General features: G+C 40.1%; 1 protein-coding gene across 1 annotated transcript in view; it reads right to left on the bottom strand.

The window, feature by feature from the left end:
* LOC134655744 (neurogenic locus notch homolog protein 4-like) overlaps positions 1-27,484 on the bottom strand; it is a 93,524-nt gene that overhangs the window by 8,247 nt on the left and 57,793 nt on the right. Inside the window, exons 2-15 of the mRNA XM_063511210.1 lie at positions 13,378-13,457; positions 12,371-12,514; positions 11,689-11,882; positions 11,286-11,517; positions 10,938-11,078; positions 10,263-10,584; positions 9,778-10,064; positions 9,446-9,648; positions 9,069-9,252; positions 8,433-8,637; positions 7,785-7,978; positions 6,622-6,790; positions 5,679-5,826; positions 1,578-1,784 (exon numbers count right to left, since the gene is read on the bottom strand). Of these exons, the coding sequence (XP_063367280.1) occupies positions 1,578-1,784; positions 5,679-5,826; positions 6,622-6,790; positions 7,785-7,978; positions 8,433-8,637; positions 9,069-9,252; positions 9,446-9,648; positions 9,778-10,064; positions 10,263-10,584; positions 10,938-11,078; positions 11,286-11,517; positions 11,689-11,882; positions 12,371-12,514; positions 13,378-13,435 (2,688 nt within the window). The 5' untranslated portion in view covers positions 13,436-13,457. The remainder of the gene's footprint in view (positions 1-1,577; positions 1,785-5,678; positions 5,827-6,621; positions 6,791-7,784; positions 7,979-8,432; positions 8,638-9,068; positions 9,253-9,445; positions 9,649-9,777; positions 10,065-10,262; positions 10,585-10,937; positions 11,079-11,285; positions 11,518-11,688; positions 11,883-12,370; positions 12,515-13,377; positions 13,458-27,484) is intronic.

The raw sequence follows: 27,484 nt of genomic DNA, 5'->3' as shown, positions 1-27,484 counted from the left end.
TTCGGCGCAGAGATCTCTACATTCTATTTTTCTTTCTTTCCCAACGACACGGACTCTGCAGTCGCTAAAATAAACTCTGATCTTAAACGTATTTCAGAATGGGCCTCTGAAAACTGCCTGGTTCTAAACCCTATAAAGTCCAAATATATGATCCTGGGATCACCGCACCAGACAAACTCTATAACAGCCTGTAATCCTGTAATAGAAATGAATGGTATGAATGTGGCTCCAGTTACCGAAGCGAGAAATCTTCGTCTTTTGATGGATAGTAGCCTCCGTTTCGAAGGTCACATAGCTGAAATATTCCGGTACTGTATGTACCGTCTAAAAGTTTTATACAACGTTCGTGAATTTCTGAGTGTCGATCTGCGAGTGAGACTATGCGAAGCCCTTATTATATCGAAATTAAATTACTGTATTACTGTATATGGGCCTTGCCTCTTGGCACGCTCGCAGCGCTGCATTCAGAGGGTCCAAAACGCATGTGCCAGGTTTTGTTACAATATTCCCCCGCGGACTCATGTCACTCCATTTATAAATAACGGTAACTGTCTCAAAATGCTACCACGTCAGGAACTAATGTTGGCATGCTTACTGTTTGATGTAATAAACACTCAGACTCCAAGCTATCTATTCAAAAAACTGGTTTGGTCAACAAACAGAAGCTGTCACTCAGTTAGAGCCCCGCGTATTCTGATGCTGCAGCCTCAAAAATACCGCGCTGCTGCCTTTAGGGGAAGTTTTAGGTATAGTGCTACAAAGTGTTGGAATAACATACCTCCACCAATCCGAATATTAAAAAGTAAACCTCAATTTAAAAAAAAATTACGCGAATACTTACTAGAAACACAAAAACGAAGTGCTTAAACTAACCCCACCTCTCACACCATTACCTGCCGTTACCTGCCGTTACCTAATATCGCTGCCTGTCCACTTGCGTTCACATCATATAAATCTTATAATATTAAATTATTAACAAGTAAGTACTAACTTATGCGTCATACTTTGTTTGTACCCACACCGTTACGCGACACATATTATGTAAGTAAATTCTATTTTTTCAAATATTTATAGTATCTACAAATACAAATACATATAAATACATATATATAAATATATACGTATTTCATACATACATCGACTGGCGCTGCACTGGTCGTTCATTACTGTAGGTTTATTTAAGGTTCTGACGGAAGATCAGCGCTGCGGTCTCCGCAGTATCTATGCTGAGTCAGCGCCTATTCTTTACCACAACACATGACCCTCTACTTAGGTAAAATAAATATGTAAATTGCTATTACTGCTATTAGTGTCAAATTGTATGTTGCTTTCTTCTTTTTGTCTCTTGTCAACTTTCTTTTTGCCTCTTGTTATTTATTTATTGTGTCACAAAACATGTAAGTTGTGGTTGAATAAAGATTTTATCTATCTATCTATCTATCTACATTCGCAGGTCGGGCAACCCTTAATGTACAACTAGCGTCCGTGAGCGCAGATCTCTTCGTCGTTGCAGTGGATTATGGGACATACTTTACTAGACGGCAAAGTGTTGAAGGTTGGGATGGTTGACCACTAACCTCGCATTCCAATGGCACAATCTCGCAAGTTTCATCAGGTCTGCACTTGGCTTCGGCGCAGAGATCTCTACATTCGCAGGTCGGGCAACCCTTAATGTCTAACTGGCGTCCGTGAGCGCAGATCTCTTCATCGTTGCAGTGGACCTCGGGGCAGGGAGCTGGTGCTTCGCATGAGGGCGTGGTGTTGAAGGCTCGGGTACCGGGGATCTAGAATGTGATATGTACCTATAGATAGCTTTTAATGATAGATAACGCAGGGCCCGTACTTTTCATGCCGTTGGCGCAAAATGACGTTGCATAGAGTAGGTATGATTGCAATTATTATTTTGTCATAATTAATCATTTTGACAACCTCTGCAGATAACCGATATCGATACTTGAAATAATCAGTAGGATGTCTAATTGACTTTTATCTTATTTACTGTCACTCAACTAAATAACTGCAGTTGTCAGATTAAAATAATACATTTTTTACTTAAAATTTGTTATATAGGCACAATGTCATATTTAGACGACTTTTGCAACAGATATCCGTTCTTAATTGAAAATTACGAAAACTATTGAAGTAATTTGTACATGATTAAAATGATTGCCGACTAATGATTAATAATTACAATAAAACTATTTGGGATCATCCTATATGCAGCGTGACGTCAAACTGATATCAACGGCATGAAAAGTACGGCCCCTGTACGGATATGATGGTCGTTCTTGTCTACGTGACAGCGTGATAAAACGGTGTCCGTCACTTTCTTTCCCACGGTGTTAAACAGTGACAGTTATTTTATCACGTGGATAAAGATGGATAAAGCTATCCATAATAGGCTGGCTGGATATCTATATATATAAATGCAAGTGTCCTGACTGACTGACTGACTGACTGACTGACTGATTCATCAACGCAGAGCCGAAACTACAAAAGCTAGAAAGTTGAAATTTGCACACTAGGTTGAATTTATAAAGTGTACAAGAGATAAGAAGCGATTTTGAAAAATTCAACCCCTAAGGGGGTTAAAAAGGGGATGAAAGGTTGTATGGGGTGCAAGTTTTATTTTAAGCTAGGAATTTGAAACTTTGTAAAAATGTACTATATTATAAAACAAGAAAACTAATTACTGCGTTTTCGAAAATTCATCCCCCAAGGTGGTGAAAAAGGGGTTGAAAGTTTGTATGGAGATCAAATATTTTTGTGAGTGTTGGACTTGAAACTTTGTATATGGGGATATTATTATAAGACTGGAAAAGTAATTTCAGCGTTTTTGAAAATTCATCCCCTAACAGGGTTAAAAAGGGGTTGAAAGTTTGAATCCATGACAAATGCTTTGAAACTTCTTAGAAAGACATAATAGCCGATGACAAAAAAAAAGGAATTGCGACGTTTTAGGTAATTCAACCCCTAAGGGGGTAAAAAGGGGATGAAACTTTGTCCTGGGGTGCAAATTTTATTTTAAGCTAGGACCTTGAAACTTCGTAAAAAGGTATTAAATTAAAAAACAAGACAACTAATTTCTGCGTTTTCGAAAATTCATCCCCCAAGGTGGTGAATAAGGGGTTGAAAGTTTGTATGGAGATCAAATATTTTTGTGAGTGTTGGACTTGAAACTTTGTATATGGGGATATTATTATAAGACGGGAAAAGTAATTTCAGCGTTTTTGAAAATTCATCCCCTAACAGGGTTAAAAAGGGGTTGAAAGTTTGAATCCATTACAAATGCTTTGAAACTTCTTAGAAAGACATAATAGCCGATGACAAAAAAAAAGGAATTGCGACGTTTTAGGTAATTCAACCCCTAAGGGGGTAAAAAGGGGATGAAACTTTGTCCTGGGGTGCAAATTTTATTTTAAGCTAGGACCTTGAAACTTCGTAAAAAGGTATTAAATTAAAAAACAAGAAAACCAATTTCTGCGTTTTCAAAAATTCATCCCCCAAGGTGGTGAATAAGGGGTTGAAAGTTTGTATGGAGATCAAATATTTTTGTGAGTGTTGGACTTGAAACTTTGTATATGGGGATATTATTATAAGCCGGGAAAAGTAATTTCAGCGTTTTTGAAAATTCATCCCCCAAGGTGGTGAAAAAGGGGTTGAAAGTTTGTATGGAGATCAAATATTTTTGTGAGTGTTGGACTTGAAACTTTGTATATGGGGATATTATTATAAGACGGGAAAAGTAATTTCAGCGTTTTTGAAAATTCATCCCCCAAGGTGGTGAAAAAGGGGTTGAAAGTTTGTATGGAGATCAAATATTTTTGTGAGTGTTGGACTTGAAACTTTGTATATGGGGATATTATTATAAGACGGGAAAAGTAATTTCAGCGTTTTTGAAAATTCATCCCCCAAGGTGGTGAAAAAGGGGTTGAAAGTTTGTATGGAGATCAAATATTTTTGTGAGTGTTGGACTTGAAACTTTGTATATGGGGATATTATTATAAGACGGGAAAAGTTATTTCAGCGTTTTTGAAACTTCATCCCCTAACAGGGTTAAAAAGGGGTTGAAAGTTTGAATCCAACACAAATGCTTTGAAACTTCTTAGAAAGACATAATAGCCGATGACAAAAAACAGGAATTGCGACGTTTTAGGTAATTCAACCCCTAAGGGGGTAAAAAAGGGGATGAAACTTTGACCTGGGGTGCAAATTTTATTTTAAGCTAGGACCTTAAAACTTCGTAAAAAGGTATTAAATTAAAAAAAAAAACAAGAAAACTAATTTCAGCGTTTTTAAAACTTCATCCCCCGAGGTGGTAAAAACGGGGTTGAAATTTTGTACGGAGATCAGATATTTTTGAGAGTGCGGGACTTGAATCTTTGTATTTGAGGATATTATTAGAAGACAGGAAAGGTTATTTCAGCGTTTTGTAATATTCATCCCCTCATTTAAAAGGGGGTTGAAAGTTTGTATGGAGTTCAAATTTTATTTTAAGTTAAGAACTTGAAACTTCGTAAAAATATATGTTATTAAAATACAAGAAAACTAATTTCAGCGTTTTTGAATTATCATCTCCTAAGGTGGTAAAAAGGGGGTTGAAAATTTGTATGGATATCAAACATTTTTTCGAACGCGGGACTTGAATCTTTGTATTTCGGGATATTATTAAAATACAGGAAAAATAATTTCCGCGTTTTGTAAAATTCATCCCCCAACAGGGTTAAAAAGGGGTTGAAAGTTTTAATCCATTACAAATGCTTTGAAACTTCTTAGAAAGGCATAATAGCCGATTACAAAAAAAAGTAATTGCTACGTTTTTGGAAATTCCACCCCTAAGGGGGATAAAAAGAGGATGAAACTTCGTCTTAGGGTGCAAATTTTATTTTAAGCTAGGAACTTGAAACTTTGCAAAAAGGTAATAAATTAAGATACAAGAAAACTAATTTCAGCGTTTTTGAAAATTCATCCCCTAAGGTGGTGAAAAAGGGGTTGGAAGTTTGTATGGATATCAAACATTTTTTCGAATGCGCGACTTGAATCTTTCTATTTGGGGATATTATTAGAAGACAGGAAAAGTTATTTTAGCGTTTTGTAAAATTCATCCCCTAACAGGGTTAAAACAGGGTGAAAGTTTGTATAGGGTTCAAATTTTATTTAAAGCTAGGAACTTCAAACTTCGTAAATAGGTAGTTAGGTAGTAGGTTTTATTTAATAGAGGACATGAAAATCTTCTAAGGGGGTTTAGAGGGATTATAACGAGGACAATTTTATTCAGTTAGGGGCTTGAAACTTCGTAGGTTGTGAAAGACAAAGTCTCATGCGTTGTATAATATTAATAATTAACAAATTATTAACCGTCCTACCGCAATCTCTTGATTCTCTTGCTGCACAATGTTCTAAGCTAATGTAAGCTAATGGTTATATAACCACCAATATACAAATCCACGCGTACGAAGTCGCGGGCAACAGCTAGTAAGTTATAAGCTGAAGATGTAGGTTAACACTCGTCTGGTTAGGGCCACTTGCACCATTCACTAACCCGGGGTTAACTGGTTAAACCTGGAGTTACCATGGTTACCAGTACAATTTAACACTGGGTTAATGGTTTAACCGCTTAACCCTGGGTTAGTGGGATGGTGCAAGTGGCCCTTAGTGAAAATTCTGTATTTCCTCACCTCGTTGCCGTCACTGTCAACGCACCAGCACAGGTTCTCGGCCTTGCGGCACTGGACGGGCTCGTAGGACCCGTCCAGCTTGCAGTCCGGCACGTCTTGCGAGGACGGCGGCTTGCCGCTCTCTGCGGCCGTGTGTAGCGCGAGAGCTCTGTTGACACCGAAACAATTGAATTACTGGAGTATTCTGTACTTAATGGAATGTACCTGGAACAAGCGTTGCAAAATGCATTGAATTATTTACCGAATATTTGCGCAACCAATTCAAAATTTAAACTGGCTTTGCATTATATGGCTGTTATTGCGTGGTGTGGCAATCAATGTTTAAAACGTCGAAATTTTAGGGACTTTGACTGGTTTGACGTGCAAAAGTTTGCTAACCATCGTATCCGTATCATTGCACCCTGAACGGGTGACATTATTGTATCATGTTATTATTTTTTCCATTAAGTGAACAGCGAGTAAAAGCATCCTCAGTTCGTTTTTTCGGCCGAGGTCCGCACTCGTTCGGATAGATAAGAGCTCCGACTCACTTCACACATCGAACACGAAACGCAAGCCAATGTGAAGTCTCTAATAGTTCGAAAAATCTAGAAATGAGGGTTTCTTTTATTTTTTGCCATTTTTATTTATTGTGACCTTTTTTGCCACTTTTGTGTTATTTCTACTCAGAATCGAGCTCTTTCGATCCTAATAGGGTAAAAAAATGTCCCAGAGTTTTTTCTATTGTGTTACCATTTACCCATATAATTTGTATGGTGGTAGGTACCTTACAAAAAGGTAAGTTTAAAAAATTTATGAAAATTACTTTTTTTCTCCTATAAGGATGAAAAGGGCTCGCGATCCTGACTAGAAATAACACAAAAGCGGCAAAAACTTTCACAATATATAAAAATGGCAAAAAATAAAAGAAACGCTCAAATACAGCTTGAATGGAAGGAGCTACCTTCTCTGCTGGCACGGCGAGTGGTTGGTGGCCGCGGCGCAGGCGGTGCCGCAGCCCGTGGCGCAGCAGCGCTCGCCCGCGCCGCACTCCGCGTCGCCGCGGCACGCCCACTCGCACGCCCCGGTGTGGGGCACCAGGAACGGACACTGGCCGGGTTTGCGGGGCAAACCTAAACATATGAAGATTTTTGAAGTGAAAACTTCTTTAGCAGCGCTGGGCACTTTTAGAGGTGGGGAAAAAATGATAAACACGAGACAGCGTAAGGCGATCACGTGACCGTAAGGTTTAGATGGCCACTCATTTAGATGGCATTTAAGTCAATAAAGAAAAACTCAATGACATTACATGAAAAAGGTTCTAATCTTGTACGGGCTGAAATACGAGGATCTCACAGTTACATTCTACTTTATATCGCTCAAATATAATTCAATAAAGCTACATCTTGATGAAATCGCTAATAAAAGTGAACTCTAGTACTGGTGAATAAAACTCAAAATACCATGACCAAATATATCTAGATGCGAGGTCTACAAGGTAACTTTACAATTTCTATTCGAATTTTAAACAATTAACGATACAAATTTAAGCTCACTGGCCAGCAATTTCGGAACTAAAGTTTTTCAATAGAAAGGAGGATGGTTCAATTATACATAGTGCTGCAGACATTTTGGACTAGTCATTGAGTTTTCACTTCATCGGCACTCCCGGAGTGTAATCCGTTGTTTTTTTTGTAATATGTGTACCTATGCTTCAGATTGGAGGGAGTTGAATTGCAATAGAGACTAAAATTTTACAAGCCTTAGGTAAATCAAGGCATCTGTAATTTGAGGAAGGAGCTTATTTGACGGTTAGTAAAAATAACCAGGGTTAACCTCAGCGCAAGGATCACCGCAAGTTCAGCAGTGGACGTCACCTAACTCGAAACAATAGTCGCAACCCATGCGACAAATCAGATACTTAATTGTCTAAACGGAAGATCAGCGCTGGAAGTCGCCAGCAACATGCTGAGGTGAGACCATTTCGTGGCACCTTCTCCTTTTTTATGTTTCTCTGCTTGTGTAATTTTCTTTTTTGTGTTTGTGCTCACGAATAAAAATATTTCTATTCTATTCTATTATATTCTACTATCAACTGAAAACATAAAACTACTCAAGGTTACTTACAAGCAGGCACTGGAGGGCAGTACTCCGCATCGCACGCTACATCGACTACAGCACAAGCACGGCCTTCAGGGCAAGTGACTCCTGTACAGGGGTCGCGGCAGCGGCAAGTCGGGCAGTGGTTACTGCCGAGCTCGAAGCCGTAGTCGCAACCCATGCGGCACGTTAGGTCCAGGCAGGCTAGGCTCTCGCGAACCCTGGAAAAAATGTGATGAGAAAAATTTTAGAATTTGATAAGAATAGCATCTCTTATCATCATGGCGTTTGTGATAGTCCCTTTTAGATGGGTGAATTTTGGATTAGAATTAAAATTTTATTCAGCTCTTAGTTTTTAGCTTGATATTGTTGTTCTCATGACTTATTTTCCTTTCTGTCCTTTTTCCTTTGTGATGTGCTCATTCCATAATAATTATGCCCTGCAACATTTCGAGTTTTCGGTAAACAAAGGCTCCCCGTCAGACCTTGTTAGGGCCACCCCACATCTAGCGTCTTTCGGGCGTCGGCGTCGGTCAGCGCTATGGAAAATGACGTCGCTGCGCAGTTGCGTCGACGTTGCGTCGAGCAGGGCCATAGAGTTGTAGACGCCGACGAGACGCCGACGCTACGCTAGATGACTAAAGACGCTAGATGTGGGGTGGCCCTTAGACTTACTTCACACAGTCTACAGTCGAAGCGTTGTTGGTGCTGGTCTCCGGTATCTCAGTTCCGAAGGAGTCCACGCACCAGCAGCGGCCGTGCGCGCACTGCTGCGGCGAGAACGAGCCGTCGGCGGTGCATGTGGGCGCCGGGAGGGCTAGCTTCATCCCGTCTACCGTGCCTTCCATCTTCTCGTCGAAGTCGCGGAGGTATTCGCACACTGAAATATAACATACTATTGGAATCGAGAAGGACAGAGAAGAACGAACCATTAATTAATCTAGAATTAACTGAGTCCAGTCAATACACGAACGCGAACTCTCCGCGGTATGAATTTGATTCCGAGGTTTAAAAAAAAACTAAAGTTCTTCATAGTAAGTTTCTATAATATGGGGCTTTCAGTATTATTAAAAGGTCGGCAACGCTCATGTGAAAGTACTGAAGCAATCGTCCGTAGCTTACCACAAGGTGGACTGTTTTTTTTTACCGACGTGGTATTCAAAACAGTGACATATTAGTTCAACGAATTGCTGTTGCTGCCGAAAGATAAGTTTGATTTAACAGCAATGAAACTGATCTTACAGATTTTTTGGGTTTTAAATACTGATAAGAATTATATTCAATTGTTACGTAATTATGGGCATCACTTACTGGTAGGCGTGTCGTCAACCCTATCCGTCTGCAGCCTCATCTTGGCCGGGTCCACGCACACCGGCCCGCAGTTGACAGTGGAACAGCACACCAGCCCGTCTTCGCAGTCACCGTCTCCGCAGCTGATGGTGGAGTTGTGGTCGCAAACGGCCTCAGCTTCCGCGCCGCAGGATTCGTAATTTATCTGAAACCACATACCGCACAGTGACTTTCCATTACCTACCACTTACGGCCGCCACGTACATGATCGAACCTGTGTGTATATGGCAAATTAAAGATAAAATCCGATGGCTTCTTTTCTGTGGATGACTTTCAATGGCTTCAGTACATACAGCATATCTGAAATCAAGCGTCTTCTGGACTTAATCCCTGCTTACTTCAGTAAGATCCGTCTCCGTCGAATTTGACTCGTATTTAGGATCTAAACAGCACAAAGCAGCTCCGCTTCGTCGGCTCCTAGTACACACGTGTGCGTACGGGCAGTCTTGGTCGCTGCCGCAGCCGACCACGGTGCCGTCAGTGATGTCCGTGAATGGGGTGCCGGATTCGCAGGGGTTTTCGTAGGTTACTCGGGGGCGACCTGGGAAAATTTATGGTAGTAACTATTTACTATCTATTGAAAAATTATTGCCGGGGAAAAGGAGTTGCCGATTTCCTCAGTCCATTTTGCAGCGGATTAAAGCTTTCAGCAACCTTTATGAATACTCACATACAGGGTATCCAGTACATAGCTCGCCTGTACAGTCCGCATCCCTGACTCTAATACATTCCTCGCCCTCCCCACAAGGGTATCCTTCACAAGGATCGTCACATTCACAAGTGGGACATCCGTTAGCGCTCTTGTATCCATACTCGCAGACCCCAGCACACAGGGCTCTTGGGCAGGAGTTAAGGCTGCGGCCACCTTCGCGGACTGGGCCGGGCTTCTCGGAGCATTGGACGGAGGGAGACGGACCCATGGAGCCGCGGAGCTTGTTGCCTTCGGTGTCTACGCACCTGGTGAAGATTATATGAATTACGAGTAAGAACAATATTAAGATTTCATATTTTTTTAAAGCACCAGAAAGAAAGAAACCAAAAATATGAGCAAGCTCATCGCTATTTGAGATAATTTATTTAGTCAAATCAAATCTTATTGTCAAAAATGGTTTTCCAAAATGACGAACAGAAGAGATTATTAACTGAGATACTAACCAGCAGACAAGTCCATTCCTCGAACACTGCCTGGACTCGAACGACCCATCCGCCGCGCATTGCGGCACATAGCCTCTACCCTCCTTCTCGCTGACCACCAGCAGTTCAGCAAGCATCTTCTGCTGGTGACACATGGTGACATTCTGGGGTAAGACGCAGTGCTTGCCGCATTCTCCGGAGTCGCAGCACTTCTCCATGGAAGGGCATTCTAAGTCGTGGGCACAGGGGGTTCCACATTCATCGCTGGATGTGGTTGGAGCGGGGCAAGTGCCGGCTTTGCGTAGTGCTAAAGATGCTGGACAGCATACTCCGTAGTCATTTCCTGGAATTTGAAAACGTGGTTATTGGTTAATGGATACTTGATGGTATCGGACTGGTTTACTCAAAGAGATTGCAAACTGAAAGGCGACACGACACGTCTGTCACACTAATGAGGTTGGTGCTCTGTGGATTCTGCTTCAATAAATATATCTCGCTTGGATAGACAGCCAATTTTAAATGAGAGAGAGAGAGACCACTACAGATAGATATTCAAATAAAGAGTTTTTAAGAAGTAGCTAGGATGAAAACAAAATAGAAAATTAAAGGCTGAGTTTCCATATGGGCTTGAGAATTACTGAAAGTATTTATGTATATTTCGTCTGAATAAAATAACATTAATAAGTGGTTACTTGCCTGACTCAACCAGACATTTGTAAAGAGGTGGGCAGTTCGGTTTGCCAGGATCAGTCCCGCACAGGAACGGACGGCTGGTTTCTGATATGAGCAGAGGTTCGCCGGCTGGACAGATGTTCTGGAGGCTTCTTGCTCTCTTGCCTGTGGAAAAAGTAGAGCTATATTTGACATATGACATTGCAATGTGCAATATATTATATATTTGACATGTGCAAGGGTCTGATACCGTATAGTTTGTAATGACAAGTGAGGCTGATGCCATTTACAGACATCCGAAAATTTGAAAAGCTTGCATCATTTACAATCCCGCTGAAAGCCAAGGTTAGCCATACTTATGTAGAAACTCACAGTTAGGAACAGGCGGGCATGGCGGTCGAAGGCAGGGAGTCTCATCCAATTGGCATGATAACTGGCCAGGACAGGTGATGCCATTACAAGGATCTCGGCATTTGCAGAGCGGGCAGCCGTTAGCATCCAGCTCGAAGCCGAGCGGGCACAGCATGCGGCAGGTGTGGGCCGCGCAGGGAGCTTTACGTGTGCAGTTGACTAGGGCGGCGGCCGGGGCGCGGGTGCCGGGAACCTGAAGAAACAGAAACAGTTTAAGCTGACGATCTCTTTACTGGCACTGGCTGGATTCGCACTGGATCACTTCGAACTCCCCATCGCTGGTTCTACACCGAGGAGCTCGGACTGATTCTCAGCTGCTAGCACCCAAGATACCTCTTCGAAGGCAGGTTGTCTAAAAGCTCACCTCAAAACCAGCCTGATCGACGCACCAGCAAGAGCTGACGATCTCATTATCGCACTGGATCTCTTCGAACTCCCCATCGCTGGTCCTACACCGAGGAGCTCGGACTGATTTGATGAGTCCTCGTCCTCCGCGGCTGTTCTCAGCCGCTAGAGCTCGGGATATTCTCTCGGAAGACAGTTTGATATTTTCACAGCCTGGAAAAGGAATGAATTCTTAGGGCTCATTTAGATGATGCATGCGAGTTTCATTACATTGCGGGTTTTGATCGGTCGGTTGAATTGGACGTAACCAACAGTCCGCAATGTAACAACTAAAATCGCATGCGAGTTCGCGCACCGTCTAAACGCCTTTAAATAACCATCTCTGAGAAGTGGTCTAGGTACCAGAAGATTCTTAACTGCTCTACAAGCAATTGGTATATATCCAACTATTAGGCTAACCTCTTAAATCTTAGAACCGTGAGGAATGTCAGTGCACCACACTGAATCCTGTTTTTCTTTAGCGCATAGTGACTTGCTAAAGTGTACTCGATTAGCCTGAGCTTAATTGTCTAGTCCACGCTTTCTTGTAGCAGCTTAGGTGTTGCAACACACTTGCTCCCTTCACCGATTATCTTCCACGTGGATGTAGGTACTTATGTATGAGGCACCAGACTAACATGAGACGAAAGAAATGGTCATACCAGTATACAGCGGGTCCACGCACGTCTTGCCGCATGAGGTGTCGCAGCAGACCTGTTCGCCGCACTCGTTGTCGTCCGCACAAGGCGACGCACGCGCCGGACACGTCGCGTTGACGGGACATCGCCCGATCAGCTCCGCGCGAGCTGGAAACAAAAGAATTAATTTGGCATGGGTATTGTTTTGATAATCGAAAGCCCCTTTGTCGTTAGGTACCTGAAGACAAAGTTAGCTTTAGATTTTTTTGCAGTTTACTAACGATACCTATAAGTATGCTTTTATTAACACATTTATGGTTGATATTAATGGAGTAAGCCCTATTACCATTCTTGGTGACCGAATTTGCAATACTTCAATCCAATTGTCAAATAATGAATGCACAAACCAATGAGGCTTTAGATTGTCTCTGCCCCTCACGATAACCATCACGAGTCTCTGAATTAATGGATCCTGAACCCGAGGAGTTGGGAGGGGCAGTGTCTACTATTGGCCTTGATTCTATGATTTGATGGTAATGGCACAGAATAAATAATAGTACAGAAGGTTCACTCTCTAATGGCTCCTCTACACGATGGGCCAGCGCCGACCACTCCAAGGGACGCATTTATGCGTTAGAGGGAGCAAGTGATATTGCTATCTCATTCCACCGCATGGCTGCGTCCCTTGGAGTGGTCGGCGCTGGCCCATCGTGTAGAGGAGCCATAACAAAACACGTCTATTACGACAGATATGGCCGCTAGGTGGCGCAAGCGCGAGCAGGCGTCCGTTCCGTAGCGGTGCGCCGGGTGCGCGGCAACTACTATGGCTAGACAGACACCAAAATTGGTGTGGGCCGCATGTACTTGTAGCGACGCGACGGAATCGCAGAGTGAGCCACGCCTGGTAATGGACGTAAAGGTAATGGTACCATGGCGTTTACACATGTACCCGACCATCCGTAAACCTTATCGCAACGTGATAAGGTCCATTCATGTTCAAAATCGCAGTTTAAATTAATTGACGTACTCACCGTGGTGCAGCAGCATCGCGCACGCGCAGAGCAGCGCCGCCCTCACCGCCGCCGACATTGCTTCATTACACACGAAACTTCTGGAACAATAACAAAACATTACTTTAGAGGACATTTGGAACTTTAGTTACTGTTGTTCAGAGCCTGATAATGTCATTATACGAAAGAATACTAAGAGCCAGTGGCACTCCACATCAACTCAATAGAAGGACTGATCCACCTCACTTCAAAGAAAACTACTTATCAATTTCCCATACTATAAACCGACCCTTAAACGCAAAATGTAGTGCAATATTTTTATACAATGTACTCGTAGGTACTAGGTATATGAAGTAGTTGATGCATCTCCAGTATTACTGATAATATTATTTTGAATTTTCGATTTCGAATCGAAGAGGACATTATTATCTAATTAAGGTCCAATGGAAATACTTTGCAAAATATACCTATATCATGAACATACATACCGTAAAATGGGGTGAGTAGGTTTCGCGGGGAGAGGTGGGTTATGAATGGGGAGAGAAGGTTTGAGAGGGGGGTGAGAAGGGATTTTAAGGCTACTGCTACAAAAATAATGTATTCCAATTTAAAATGGAGCTATAGTAATACGCATAATAAAAAAAAATCGATCCAACATTCTTGCAAAATCACCTTTGTATGAAAAGCCCTCTCACCCCAAATACGAGGCACTACGGGGTGAGGTGGGTTTTCCTCTTTATCGTCAAAGATAAGATAAAAACTAAAATACAAACGTCCGGAACACTTATTATATACACCATTCAGTTTGCATATGTAAAAATAAAATGTTATCGAGGTTTGAATGTCAGTTTTGCGCCTACTCACCCCATTTTACGGTAATATCTATTATACATTCTTACATGTGTCTATTTTATCAAAGCTTTTTGCATAGCATCATTATCAGTCTGTTTATCAGGATAGAACCCTAAAATCCCGGTGTTCCCCGATATCGTTTATACGTGACATTTCGTACCCGCCGCACACAGCCAACCAAAGCTATTCATTGCGGTGCATCGCAACACGTTCCGTGTACAGTCAGAATAATAAAAGACAAGTATTATCTCAATACACAAGAACATTTTTAATGTATGATAAAATATACTAATAATACACTCGTACGTTGCAACAAAAACGTTTTTAATATGTGGAAATGATCACAAGGCTGTTCGTTCGCATATCTGTAATTCTGATAATTATTAATTTATTACTTTTGAAATTCAATTTGTCGTTTGTCGATAAATTATTCTCATTTTGGCTATTTATGTCGCAGGATGGGATAATCTTTTTTGATGTTATAAGGTCGTCACAAAAAGCTTTCTTACGTTGCCCTAATCCGGCAATTCTATCTAGGCTTGGTAAGGATTTCTCTGCCATCTTAACCACATGGTCCGTCTAACTTTAGGGGCCTTGCGGTTTTGCGGATGTTGTGCCATTATTATGAGATTTTAAATAACACGCAAGACGAAAATAGCGAGGAAATTCTGCAATTGCTGATGATAGGATCCGAACTGCAAATCCACTAATCGACACATTGGCGGAGTGGCGTTCATCAGAAGATTAGTCAACTAACACATAAATGGAAACGTTTTACACCGCAAACACGCGCACCTGCTGACCGTACAAGCCATCAGTAAATTACGAAGCACACCGAGCGCAAATTAATCACTCACTGTACCAAATAGGGGCCAGCCTTGTGGCTATTGTGATGCCATCCTACAGGTGGTGTTTGTGTAATGAGGATTGCAGCCAATGTGTTCCATCCATCCATTCTATCTGTCATTTAATTATAGACCTTTTTATAAACGCGTAAGATTGCTTGTTGTTTGTTTTATTTGAGTGAGAAGTTGGGTGTTTTGTGTAGGATATAACAGATTGGAATTTTTGGATGATATCATTTATCGTCCTGCGCGTACTTCAAAGGCTGATGTAGGGAATTCAATGAAGAGCATTGTTTATTGGGAGTGAAAATGAGACGCAACAGTGGGGGAACGGGGAGAAATATCCACTTCACAAATTGTTTCCCGGGTCATTCTCAAAAAATATGTCTGCTGTCTATTGCCGCGACCCATACAAAATGTATGAACAGAGTCGTGGCAATTAGACGCACCCGCAGATATATTCTCAGAGAATGACCCTCCCCTTCTATTTTTTTCTTACCTATGTAAGGTGCCAGGTTTCATGCCTTCTTATATTATACTTTCTAAATAAACTGGGAAAGAAGCCGGACTAGCAAAGAAGTTTTTTTTTCTGATCGTGTGAATTGGCCAGGAACTGTCACTGATAGGTAGATTAGATATTATTCCGGCAATCTGTCAGTTTTCCCTAATCGCATGCTAGCTGAAACTTTTACAGTAACTTGTTCGATGTCAGTGCGTGTATAAAAAATGCGCAGATAGTAAACACGCAACTAAACTCACGCACCACTGAAGATGCGATTAGAATGTAATGAACGCCTCGAGGACGTTTAAATTAGGAATTATAGCCCGACCAGTAATATATGATAATTGTCAAGAGGGCGCTGTTATTCTCATGTATAGGGTGACAATTCAGTGTAGTATGAAAAAATTAGTTCCAGTGAAATTCCACAACATGGCGCACCCTCAATAGATCCTGGTTCACCTATACATTTGCATCGGACCGTTAATAACTACACGTAATCTTTGGTCATTACTTAAATCATTAATTCATCAAGCAGAGCTGCCTAAAGAGCTGTATTAAGTAAAAAGGGGTCTCTATTGTTTCCCATAAAGTTTTAAGTCATAATGTATTGTTTGCCCGCATTTTCGGTAGTCATAATTTGGTTTTTCTCAAAAACGCACAATATTTCAGGATTGCCATAAAACAAACCTAACTTAACCTACCTATAGGATAACCTTGCGAAAGTCCAAAAAAATTTACGGTTTCAGAATTATGACTAATGATAATCTAACAATGATTACATTATGACTTTCAGTAATTATGCCAAACAAAGGGATCCTAGTAAAAAGTTATGCACTGACTGAACTCACTGCCGACCTGGAGTCCGATTCAGATTTAAAAATTAGTTATAGTTTTGAACTGCCTTTAATACGACCTTGAAGCTCGTTCACGCTGATTGGTGCATGCGTGCATGCTAAATGAAATTAAAGTCGTGCGTGAGGGGCTCGCCAATCACAAACAATTGACAAGGTCGTATCAAAACCAAATAATCACGGTTCATATCCCGGTCGATTTAAGTCTAGTGAAACTAACCGTGATCATTCAAAAATGTTAAGAAAGAAGTTGTCCAATAAATGCGTAGTTATTGTTCGTAGAGATTAAACACTTATTTCAACGATTCCGAATGCATAGCGTCGGGAAAGCCCGCCGCAAGTGGCGCGAGGACACGCGTGTTTGGCGCGATGACCAACCGCAACCGCTCAATCATACGTGATCGTAATATCAACCGTGACTGATGGACGATTTCCCTGTGTGTGTAGGCTGTCGAGGAAATATGAGGGATGTGTTATTAAGCATATACCTACTTGTCTGTCTGCAGCTCTCTGCACTCTAGAGTTTGTTCGTTCTGTACTTAGAACAAAAACCATCTTCCCTCATTTAAGAATCGATTATCTTACGTAACAGTTAAAAATTAATGAAAATCCTGACATTGAACCGTCGATGACGTAACTCGAAAGCACTTTCACCGCGGTCGTTGACCCGACGTGACGAGTGACGACGTTGTCTATTGCGGTGTTGTCACGACTACTTTGTTTTTGAGCGGCTTGTCTATTCATGCTCATTCTCCGATTTGTTGAAATTTGACACGTATTTTTTTGATAAATGCAGTTGAGTGATACTGTTGAGATTATACTTACTTCACTCCTTGCTGTTGAGTGACAATTTGTAAAGTTTATTGAAAAGGTGAGAGGACACCAAAGGTCAGTTTTAAGTTCCGTACCTCAAAAGGAAAAAAGCGGCCAAGTGCGAGTCGGACTCGCCCATGAAGGGTTCCGTATTTAGGCGATTTAAGACGTATAAAAAAAAACTACTTACTAGATCTCGTTCAAACCAATTTTCGGTGGAAGTTTACATGGTAATGTACATCATATATTTTTTTTAGTTTTATCATTCTCTTATTTTAGAAGTTACAGGGGGGGGGGGACACACATTTTACCACTTTGGAAGTGTCTCTCGCGCAAACTATTCAGTTTAGAAAAAAATGATATTAGAAACCTCAATATCATTTTTGAAGACCTATCCATAGATACCCCACACGTATGGGTTTGATGAAAAAAATTTTTTTGAGTTTCAGTTCGAAGTATGGGGAACCCCAAAAATTTATTGTTTTTTTTCTATTTTTGTGTGAAAATCTTAATGCGGTTCACAGAATACATCTACTTACCAAGTTTCAACAGTATAGTTCTTATAGTTTCGGGGAAAAGTGGCTGTGACATACGGACGGACAGACAGACGGACAGACGGACAGACGGACAGACAGACAGACATGACGAATCTATAAGGGTTCCGTTTTTTGCCATTTGGCTACGGAACCCTAAAAACGGAACCCTTACACTGTCTGTGGAACTCAAATTTTGAAAAAAATAGGAAAACCTATTAGAAATGTGCAATCAAGCGTGAGTCGGACTTAATGTACGGAACCCTTGGAACGCGAGTCCGACTCGCACTTGGCCGGTTTTTCATTGCCAGTAGCGACGTTACGCGGGTAGCCGAAAATAGTAAACGAGTTTCTTTTTATTTCTTCACAATCTAAGTAGTTACCAAGTTTTGTACCCACTTATGTATTTCTATTGATTGTTGATTGTTCATCGTGTCTGTTACTAGATTAAGCATGATAACAGATACTTCACTATAATGAGAATATCGTTAATAGTGCCTACTCAGTACGCTATGATTATCACACCCACACAATACAGCACAGCTTTACATTACACACCACTCTGTTATTTGTGACTCGTTCCTTTCTCCATTCAAATTCATTTATACATCATCACTCGTATCACATTATCATTTTTATTTAATTGGGAACTCTACGTATATAACTTAAAGCTCAATTTTGTATACAATATCACGAGGGATTAAGAGATTGCGTATGTTTGTGTCATTTCTTTCCACGACATTTTCATCAATGTCACGCATATTGCATCATGATTTTTTATGCAATTATAAACTCTACGTTACGCACATAAAGTTCTATTTTGAACAACAATGTTAGGTAAGATAAGAGATTGCGTAGGTTAACATTTTTAATGGCTTCCGAACGCGTGAATGATCCATACCGGGTTTTCTTCTCACGATTTAGAGTTTTCCCTATTGAAGGAAAAACGGAATCTTGAAACGGAAGTATAATTACATGCAATATGGCAACTTTCCTGTATATATTTTAGATGTATTGTATGTGTGAAACACTAGGTTGAAACAGTTTCTTTTACATATAGATAGATGGATAGGTATCTTATGAGTTTTATTTTATTTACGTTCTATTTTTTATTGGTGTAGTAATACATTAGATTTTTTTCAACCTCAGGTACTAGGTACTGCTTATTAATTGGCTACGACCCCTGGAACACCAACACACAGATTGATGCGCCATCTGCTGCCGGTTTTGCGCGTTTATCCTCAACTAGCGACCCGCCCCGGCTTCGCACGGGTTAACAAATTATACATAAACCTTCCTCTTGAATCACTCTATCTATTAAAAAAACCACATCAAAATCCGTTGCGTAGTTTTAAAGATCTAAGCATACATAGAGACAGACAGCGGGAAGCGACTTTGTTTTATACTATGTAGTGATAAGTGAGTATTCGTAGGTAGGCGTGAAACACGTTAGTGACGTTCACACAAAGCTAGCGATGACGCAAGGCGCACGCGCCGTGTCGGCGGTGAAAGGCGCAATGTAACTTATGCTAATGTTTGGGTTTTGGGAATTGTGTAAACAGTATGAGAGAGATATAGAGTATATACAAGAGCAGTCAGATTAAGTTTTTCCATATGAATGGATGGGACACTAATGGGAAGCTACACGGGTAGAGAATATGGTACCATAATATATGCTACTATTATGTCTTTTGGTGGCTATCTTTCAGTCAATACCTATGTCAGGCCGCGTAGCCAACGTGCGAATAGCTGCTCCGTAGCGATCGAAACGCAACTGTCACTGTCGCACTAATATGGAAGAGTGATAGAGAGACACAAAGCGATTCGATGGCGAATCGCAAGCGATCGTCACCTTGGCTAGGCCGCCAGTCAACCCTGTTTTCAGGCGACTACGGCAAAGCTAAAAGAAAGGTTTCTGATCATTGCATATTGTACGATTTATTACCTAACATACCTAATACTAATTATAAAATGTACATAATGCCAGCCTTCGTAGATTTTCTTCAATACCGTTAATTTCCCAATAGCTTGGGCAAGTATCCGCTTGTAGAAGGAAGTCGATGTCACGCGCCATTGTTAGTAAATAATGCGCGCTTGCGCACTGCTGTTGATCATGAGCCCAATTCAAACTTACATTATGACATTTTGTCATTGCAAGATTATATCTAAATGATGGCAAGCGGTCGTGCAGAGAAGCGCTGGTGGCCTAGCGGTAAGAGCGTGCGACTTGCAATCCGGAGGTCGCGGGTTCAAACCCCGGCTCGTACCAATGAGTTTTTCGGAACTTATATGTATATATACGAAATATAATTTGATAGTCGCTTTTCGGTGAAGGATAACACCGTGAGGAAACCGGACTAATCCCAATAAGGGCCTAGTTTACCCTCTGGGTTGGAAGGTCAGATGGCAGTCGCTTTCGTAAAAACTAGTGCCCACGCCAATTCCTGGGATTAGTTGCCAAGCGGACCCCAGGCTCCCATGAGCCGTGGCAAAAATGCCGGGACAACGCGAGGAAGATGATGATGGCAAGCGGCCGTGCGTCTCGCTCGTGCCATCGTCAATACATGTACGGACAAGTACTAGGGAAATGCACGCAACTGATATCATTTAAGGCTTCGTCACACAGGCGCGTTTTCCGGGCGCGGCGTGAGCGGGGCGCGCCGCTTTTACATACAAAACGCTCACGCCCCGCCCGGAAAACGCGCCTGTTTGCCGAAACCTTTAGGTATCATCTTGATGTCACAATGTAAGTTTCAATTGGCCTCCATTTGTTGCTTTTTATATACAGGGTGACTAAACAATCACGTAGGTACCTACTGTTAGAGAATGTGTAGATACTTTTGACGCATAATCTGGTCCGTTACTTTTGATGCTGACTGTACCACACCGCATAAATATTCAATGATGGCGAAGAAATATGCCTACGATTATGTAGGTAGCACTTCCTCTCTGATTAACAATTTAAATGAGTTACGAGTATGAGTATTATACAATATTGACAGTTCTTTCTCTTTGTCCCATGCAAATCAGTGACCTTACGGCAAACTTGTGTAAGGCCTGAGTGGACGCTCGAAGCGGAGCGTTCGGCGGGGCGTGCAGCGTGGCGTCGGGCTCACAAGTGATTTGAGCAGCGTGCACTAAGGCTGCTCCTATACGCTTGCATTTGTTTAACATGCACGCCGCACGCCCCGCCCCGCTGCACGCCCAACTCGAGCGTCCACTCAGGCCTTACACTTATGGAAAGTTGCTTATAGCCTATGGTGATTTTGAAGACCTGTACTCTCACAATAAGTTTTACGTGGCCTTATGATTGTCAAGAGCGGTCACTATCTTTAAATATAAGAATGTAGAAAAACTAAGTACTATGTATTAGATAATTTCCAAGTATTTTCTAAAATAGCAAGACAGCACAAACGCAGTAATTATATAAACGCAACATTCTAAGGAAGGAAAGGCAAAGTAAAACAGACAGTTTCAATGACAATGAACTTGCATTGAAAGAAAGTGAAAACACTGACTTTTAAGGAATGCCGATGACGAATCGAGTTAGCGACACTCGACGAAATGAAATGACCCGCGCACAATCGTTTCACTTCGCAGTTTTATTCAATGTAGAATAGAAACAAAAAAGCCTTTGTTTGTACCTAATCGTAGTTTTCGGGTGGTTCTTAGATTTAGGCCAAGAAAGGTGTGCAACGATTTTGATAGCATATGCAGTGCAAGCGTTATTTATACTTACGTCATAATTTCGTAAACCTTTGACGTTTAAAATAAAATTTGCATTGCATGTGCTATCAAAATCGTTGCAGACTTATCTTGGTCTAACTCTACTTAATCAGGTTTTCAATTGTGACTTTAATACGCCAAAAGTACCTACGGTTGGAACAGTTATGGTATGATTTAGGGTCCATCCTTAAGAGGATAGTGGAAGACCTCTGCTCCATAAAAACGTAGTCCACATTTTCCTCCCTAGATTTTGTCATTACTGTATATACATGTACTTACTGTATATTTATTAGGGTGTTCCTATTATTATGCGATTTTTAAAATTAACAACGCATACCCCCTAAATTTATATTTAGGGGGTATGCGTTGTTATCGATACTACTCCAAAACACCCTGATTTTTTTTTTCAGGATATTCCAGTAACAAGAACCCGTGCCGACTTACAACTGAAATTCCCATACAAATTACTATGGAGAAATTTGACCAGACATTAATTTGAATTGTTCATTCGTTTTGTGTTCGCATCGAGATTTGTTTGTTAAATAAATGCAACATGGCAATATTATACAAAATCGATATGAAAAAAAAAGAAAAATAATGTTATTTTCATACATTGTATGGGAAAATCTCATGAAAGTAAAAAGAAAAGAGAGAGAGGGTGATGTAAAAAGTAATGAAATAAATGCATTTGTATTTGTATTTGTATTTGAAAGTCGGCACGGGTTACAGTTACAGGAAAGACCTGAATTTTTTTACAGAGTGTTTTGGGATAAAAGGAACTGAAGGGGGTATGCGTTATTTATTTATGAAAATCGTAAAATAAGGGACACCCTAATATTTATTCGCCCCTTCGTTTAAGTTTTATCGAGTATTTGATTGTTATAAGAGTTATAATAGGAGCAAAAAACAAATTTCATACAATTTTTAAAAGTTTTGCTTCCACCCAGTTTAGATAACAGTAGTTTTTAGTAACATTTTGTAAAATTATTCATTGATGCAGTGAAGGCTTAAAAACTTATTATTCCCACGCCCGGTTCAAATCTGATTACAATATAAACGGTCGACCTTTAAAACGAAAAGTAAGTAAAAGTTTATTTAATATAAGCGGCTTACTGGTATGCAAATTAAAATTACAATTATAATGGCCGCATTCAGCTTTGCCTCTTGTCAAGAAATTGACTTTAAATTTTTATTCTAATCTCAAATGTCAGAGATTCGATTTTAGGTTGGCATTGTCTGATATAATCGGGTCATACATCATTGCATGTATTGTTGCAATAATTGAACTTTGTGTACTGATTTAGATTGACATTTGACAGCAACTTTCATATGTTTCAATTAAGTTGAATGAGAATGTAGGCCTATTCTATTTTGGATTATAAGGGTCAACTTTCTAGTCTTACATTTCATTAAATGCAGTGATGACGCTTTCTTATGGCTTATATTTCTCGTAAATATTTCTCTTTTGCTTTTGTGCCCTTTAAGTTATTACCTTTACTTAGTTTTGGTCTTACATCTATGGTTTTGTTTTAAGGAGTATTTTGGTTTTAATTGGTAATCAATGTTATCAAATATTCTTTGTAGATACGTCTAATACGTGTTGCCATAGCTTGATAAGCCATAGTTAATCACCGAGTCTACTAATGCCAAATACAGTAGCCTAACCAAAGCCTAACAGTTTTTAAATACGCTTATGTTACTGTGTAATGTCAGTTATATAATACAAAACAACGATGAACCAACGCAGTGCGTGCTGCTGTTCGGTTATATAAAAATTGGCCAACTGCGACAGGCCAGAGAGGAGGTCACGTCTTTTATAATGTCCATGTCCACTCAATACAACCATGTTGTATTGCGTCCCAACATTAATACACCATTAATGTACTAATTAAAAAGCTTTCTCATAGACTTTTAAAGCGTCTGCAGTACAAAGCCTGTAAGGCGTGGGCTAAACAATGGCCTTATATAAAGGGTTTTTATTTTTTATGCGCAGGCATGCTTGCATGAACTCGTAATGTTTGTGCCCGGAATTTTTATTCAGAGAGTGTTCTGGAATAAATTATGGGATATTACACACACCAATCTCTGAGTCCCATGAGTAAAGCATAATAAGGCTTTTCTGCTCACCATGTTCTTGTACCTAAATAAAAATGGCCTTAACGGGATTCTATTGGCGATTTTATTATCATGTTATGTTAATATATTTTTGTGTTTTGTATCAGACTTACGAAGTCATTCTGCAAGTACGAGTAGACCGCGAGTCAGGAACAGATTTCCATGACCAATCGCCTCCCGGGTGATAACTCGTATAGTGGTTAACGGCTATGTATTATGAACCCTCGTGGACGTCAGCTGCCGCTCTGTTGATAGGTTGAGGAATGGCAGTCACCGTAACACGTAAAAAAATAGGCTTCAGGCTTCACCACAGGCACCATTATTGGTACATTATTGGTTGGCATTATTGGTATTAAAGCTACGTAGCTTTTTAAAGATTGTCCTATTGTCGTTTTTTGTATTTTTTTCCTCGTACGCTCTGCAAATGGTACATGTACCAGCACGTAATAAACAGGTATACATAAATAGCATTACGGGTTACCGGTGCTCCGGCATTTGATCAACTAGCGCACATCAGTGACGCTCGAATGCGTCGCTATAGGGCTAATAGTGTACCCATTCACAGTAACTACCTATCCATTAGCCTATCGCTATTATGAAATACCGGTCCATTTTTTAAATTAAAGGTTTTAATGGCAAGATAAGCTACTTATATTTTTAGGGTTCCGTACCCCAAACTCATCAAAGGGAAAAAAGGAATATAGGATCACTTTGTTATCTGTCCGTCCATTTGTGTGCAAGACCCTTTATCTCGGTAACGCGTGGAGGAATCGAGTTGAAATTAAAACCATAAAGACTCAGGTCTACAATCCCTTGAAGCTGTGAAAAAATCAAACTTAAATTTCGACTCTCAGAAGGGAATCAAAATTTATAGCGTTGACCTAGAACTATGAAAGGCAAGGAGTTTTATGTCACGTTGCAAATAATTGAGTATCTAAAGTGTCATAATGTCATTCAATAGAACTTGCTCTATGTAAACAAAAGTTACTAGTGAATTTATATTCAGTGTCAATTTTAGTATGGCGGTTTGTTTACATAGTTAGCAAGTTCTATTGAATTGAATGACAGTTTATGATGTTCTATGCAGGCGAAGTCGCGGGCAGAAATTAGTATGAGAATGAACACTCTACCGATTGTTTTAGTAAGAACTGTAGATCAAATATTTTAATAATTTTCTAGGAAAGATAGGCTGAACAACATTAAAGTGCTCAATAAACAGCACGGACGGAGGTCATTGATGCCGCTTTCTCGATTTCACCACTATCACTTACCCACTATCGTGTGCGGCCGTTTCTAAACCTAACACTAAACAAGCACTAGATTACGAACATGCCACTGGCGGCCTAGCCAAGTTGACAATCACTATCGCTTCGCCATCGAATCGCTTTGTGTCTCTCTATCACTCTTCCATATTAGTGCGACAGTGATATTGCAGTTGCGTTTCGATCGCTACGGAGCGTAAGCTATTGGCACGTTGGCTATTTCCACGGAGGCGGAGATCAAGTGGGAATGAACCTGAAATTGTTGGAATCTAAAATTAGCATTGGTGGTAATACAGCGCAGCGGAGAAGACAACCAATGCTATTTATGGCTTTCCACCACAAAAGGGTCGTTATGTTTCATGTGTAATAAGGACCTTTCTATCAGATATTCCAACATAAATTGTGATAGAAGCTTCCTTATTGCACATGAAGCATTAAGGAGCCTTCTCTGATGGAAAGTCAGATTTGTTGATTCCCGCACGTCTCCTCTCATCTCCGCCTCATAACTTTACGTTTTTACTTGTGATCACTGACTTAATAGGTTAGTTCTTTATTCTATATCTATGCTAGTGATTCGTAAGCTTTATTGTACACAGAGCGATCGAATATTTAATACAAAGTTTGGTTCGGATTTGCGATTGTAAGGGTCGCCGTTGTCGGATACGACATGGAGGACTATATTATTCGTTATTAATTAAATAAATACTAGTTAAAATGGACGTGTATGTGTTGAAAACGAGGTTATATTGTCGAATATTTATTTAAATTCAGTCCGCATTATTTAATGCGTAAACAACGGGCTTCTCTCGCATATGAAAAACTAGCTGTTGCCCGCGACTTCGTACGCGTGGATTTGTATATTGGTGGTTATAAATTCTACATTAGCTTAGAACATTAGGCAGCAAAAGATAGCAGTAGGGACGGTTAATCATTTGTTAATTATTATACAACGCATGAGATTTGTCTTTCACAACCTGGCTACAAAGTTTCAAGCCCCTAACTGAATAAAATTGTTCTCGATATAATCTCTCTCAACCCCCAGAAGATTTTGAAGTCCACTGTTTAATAAACCCTGCTACCTAACCACCTATTTACGACGTTAGAAGTTCCTAGCTTTAAATAAAATTTGAACCCTCTACCAACTCTCAACCCCTGTTTAAACCTTTAGGGGATGAATTTTTAAAAACGCTGAAATTACTTTTCTTGTATTCTAATAATATGCCTTTATACAACGTTTCAAGTCCCGCACTCAAATAAATATTTGGGTTCCATACAAATTTTCAACCCCCTTTCACCACCTTGGGCAATGAATTATGCGAGCGAAACTACCGTACGAACCGATGCGCGCGCGCGACTGACTGACTTTATACAAAGATTTAAGTCCCGCACTCGCAAAAATATTTGATCTTCATACACTCTTTCAACCCCTTTTTCACCTCCTCGGGGGATGAATTTTTAAAAACGCTGAATAGGTTTTCTTATTTTTTAATAAAATACCTTTTTACGAAGTTTCAAGTTCCTAGCTTTAAATAAAATTTGAACCCTATACAAACTTTCAACCCCTTTTGGACCCTTATAGGGGATGAATTTTTAAAAACGCTGTAATTACTTTTCTCGTATTCTAATAGTATGTCATTATACAAAGATTCAAGTCCCGCACTTAAAAAAAAATTTTGACCTCCATACAAATTTTCAACCCCTTTTTCACCACCTTAAATGTTGAATTTTAAAAAAACGCTGAAATTAGTTTTCTTCTCTTTTAATGAAATAACTTTGTACGAAGTTACAAATCCGTAGCTTAAAATTAAATTTAAACCCTATACAATCTTTCAACCCCTTTTTAACCCTTTTAAGGGACAAATTTTTAAAAACGTTGAAATTACTTTTCTTGAGTTCTAATAATATGGCTTTATACAAAGATTCAAGTCCCGCACTCTCAAAAATATTTGATCTCCGTACAAACTTTCAACCCCTTTTTCACCACCTCGGGGGATGATTTTTTTTTAAACGCTGAGATTAGTTTTCTTTTTTTTTTAATTTAATACCTTTTTACGAAGTTTCAAGGTCCTAGCTTAAAATAAAATTTGCACCCCATGATAAAGTTTTATTCCCTTTTTTACCCCCTTAGGGGTTGAATTTCCTAAAACGTCGCACTTTTTTTTTGTAATCGGCTATTATGCCTTTCTAAGAAGTTTCAAAGCTTTTGTAATGGATTCAAACTTTCAATCCCTTTTTAACCCTGTTAGGGGATGAATTTTCAAAAACGCTGAAATTACTTTTCCTATTATATAATAATATCCCCATATATAAAGGTTCAAGTCCCACACTAACAAAAATATTTGATCTACATACAAACTTTCAACCCCTTTTTCACCACCTTGGGGGATGAATTTTCGAAAATGCAGAAATTAGTTTTCTTGTTTTTTAATATAATACATTTTTACAAAGTTTCAAATTCCTAGCTTAAAATAAAATTTACACCCCAGGACAAAGTTTCATCTCCTTTTTTACCCCCTTAGGGGTTGAATTTTCTAAAACAACGCAATTACTTTTTTTTGTAATCGGCTATTATGCCTTTCTAAGAAGTTTCAAAGCATTTTTAATGGATTCAAACTTTCAATCCCTTTTT

Source organism: Cydia amplana, chromosome 17 (assembly GCF_948474715.1).
Source record: "Cydia amplana chromosome 17, ilCydAmpl1.1, whole genome shotgun sequence".
Classification (NCBI taxonomy): domain Eukaryota; kingdom Metazoa; phylum Arthropoda; class Insecta; order Lepidoptera; family Tortricidae; genus Cydia; species Cydia amplana.
The sequence above is the reverse complement of the archived record's forward strand: the minus strand, read 5'-3'. Positions and strand labels throughout refer to the sequence as shown.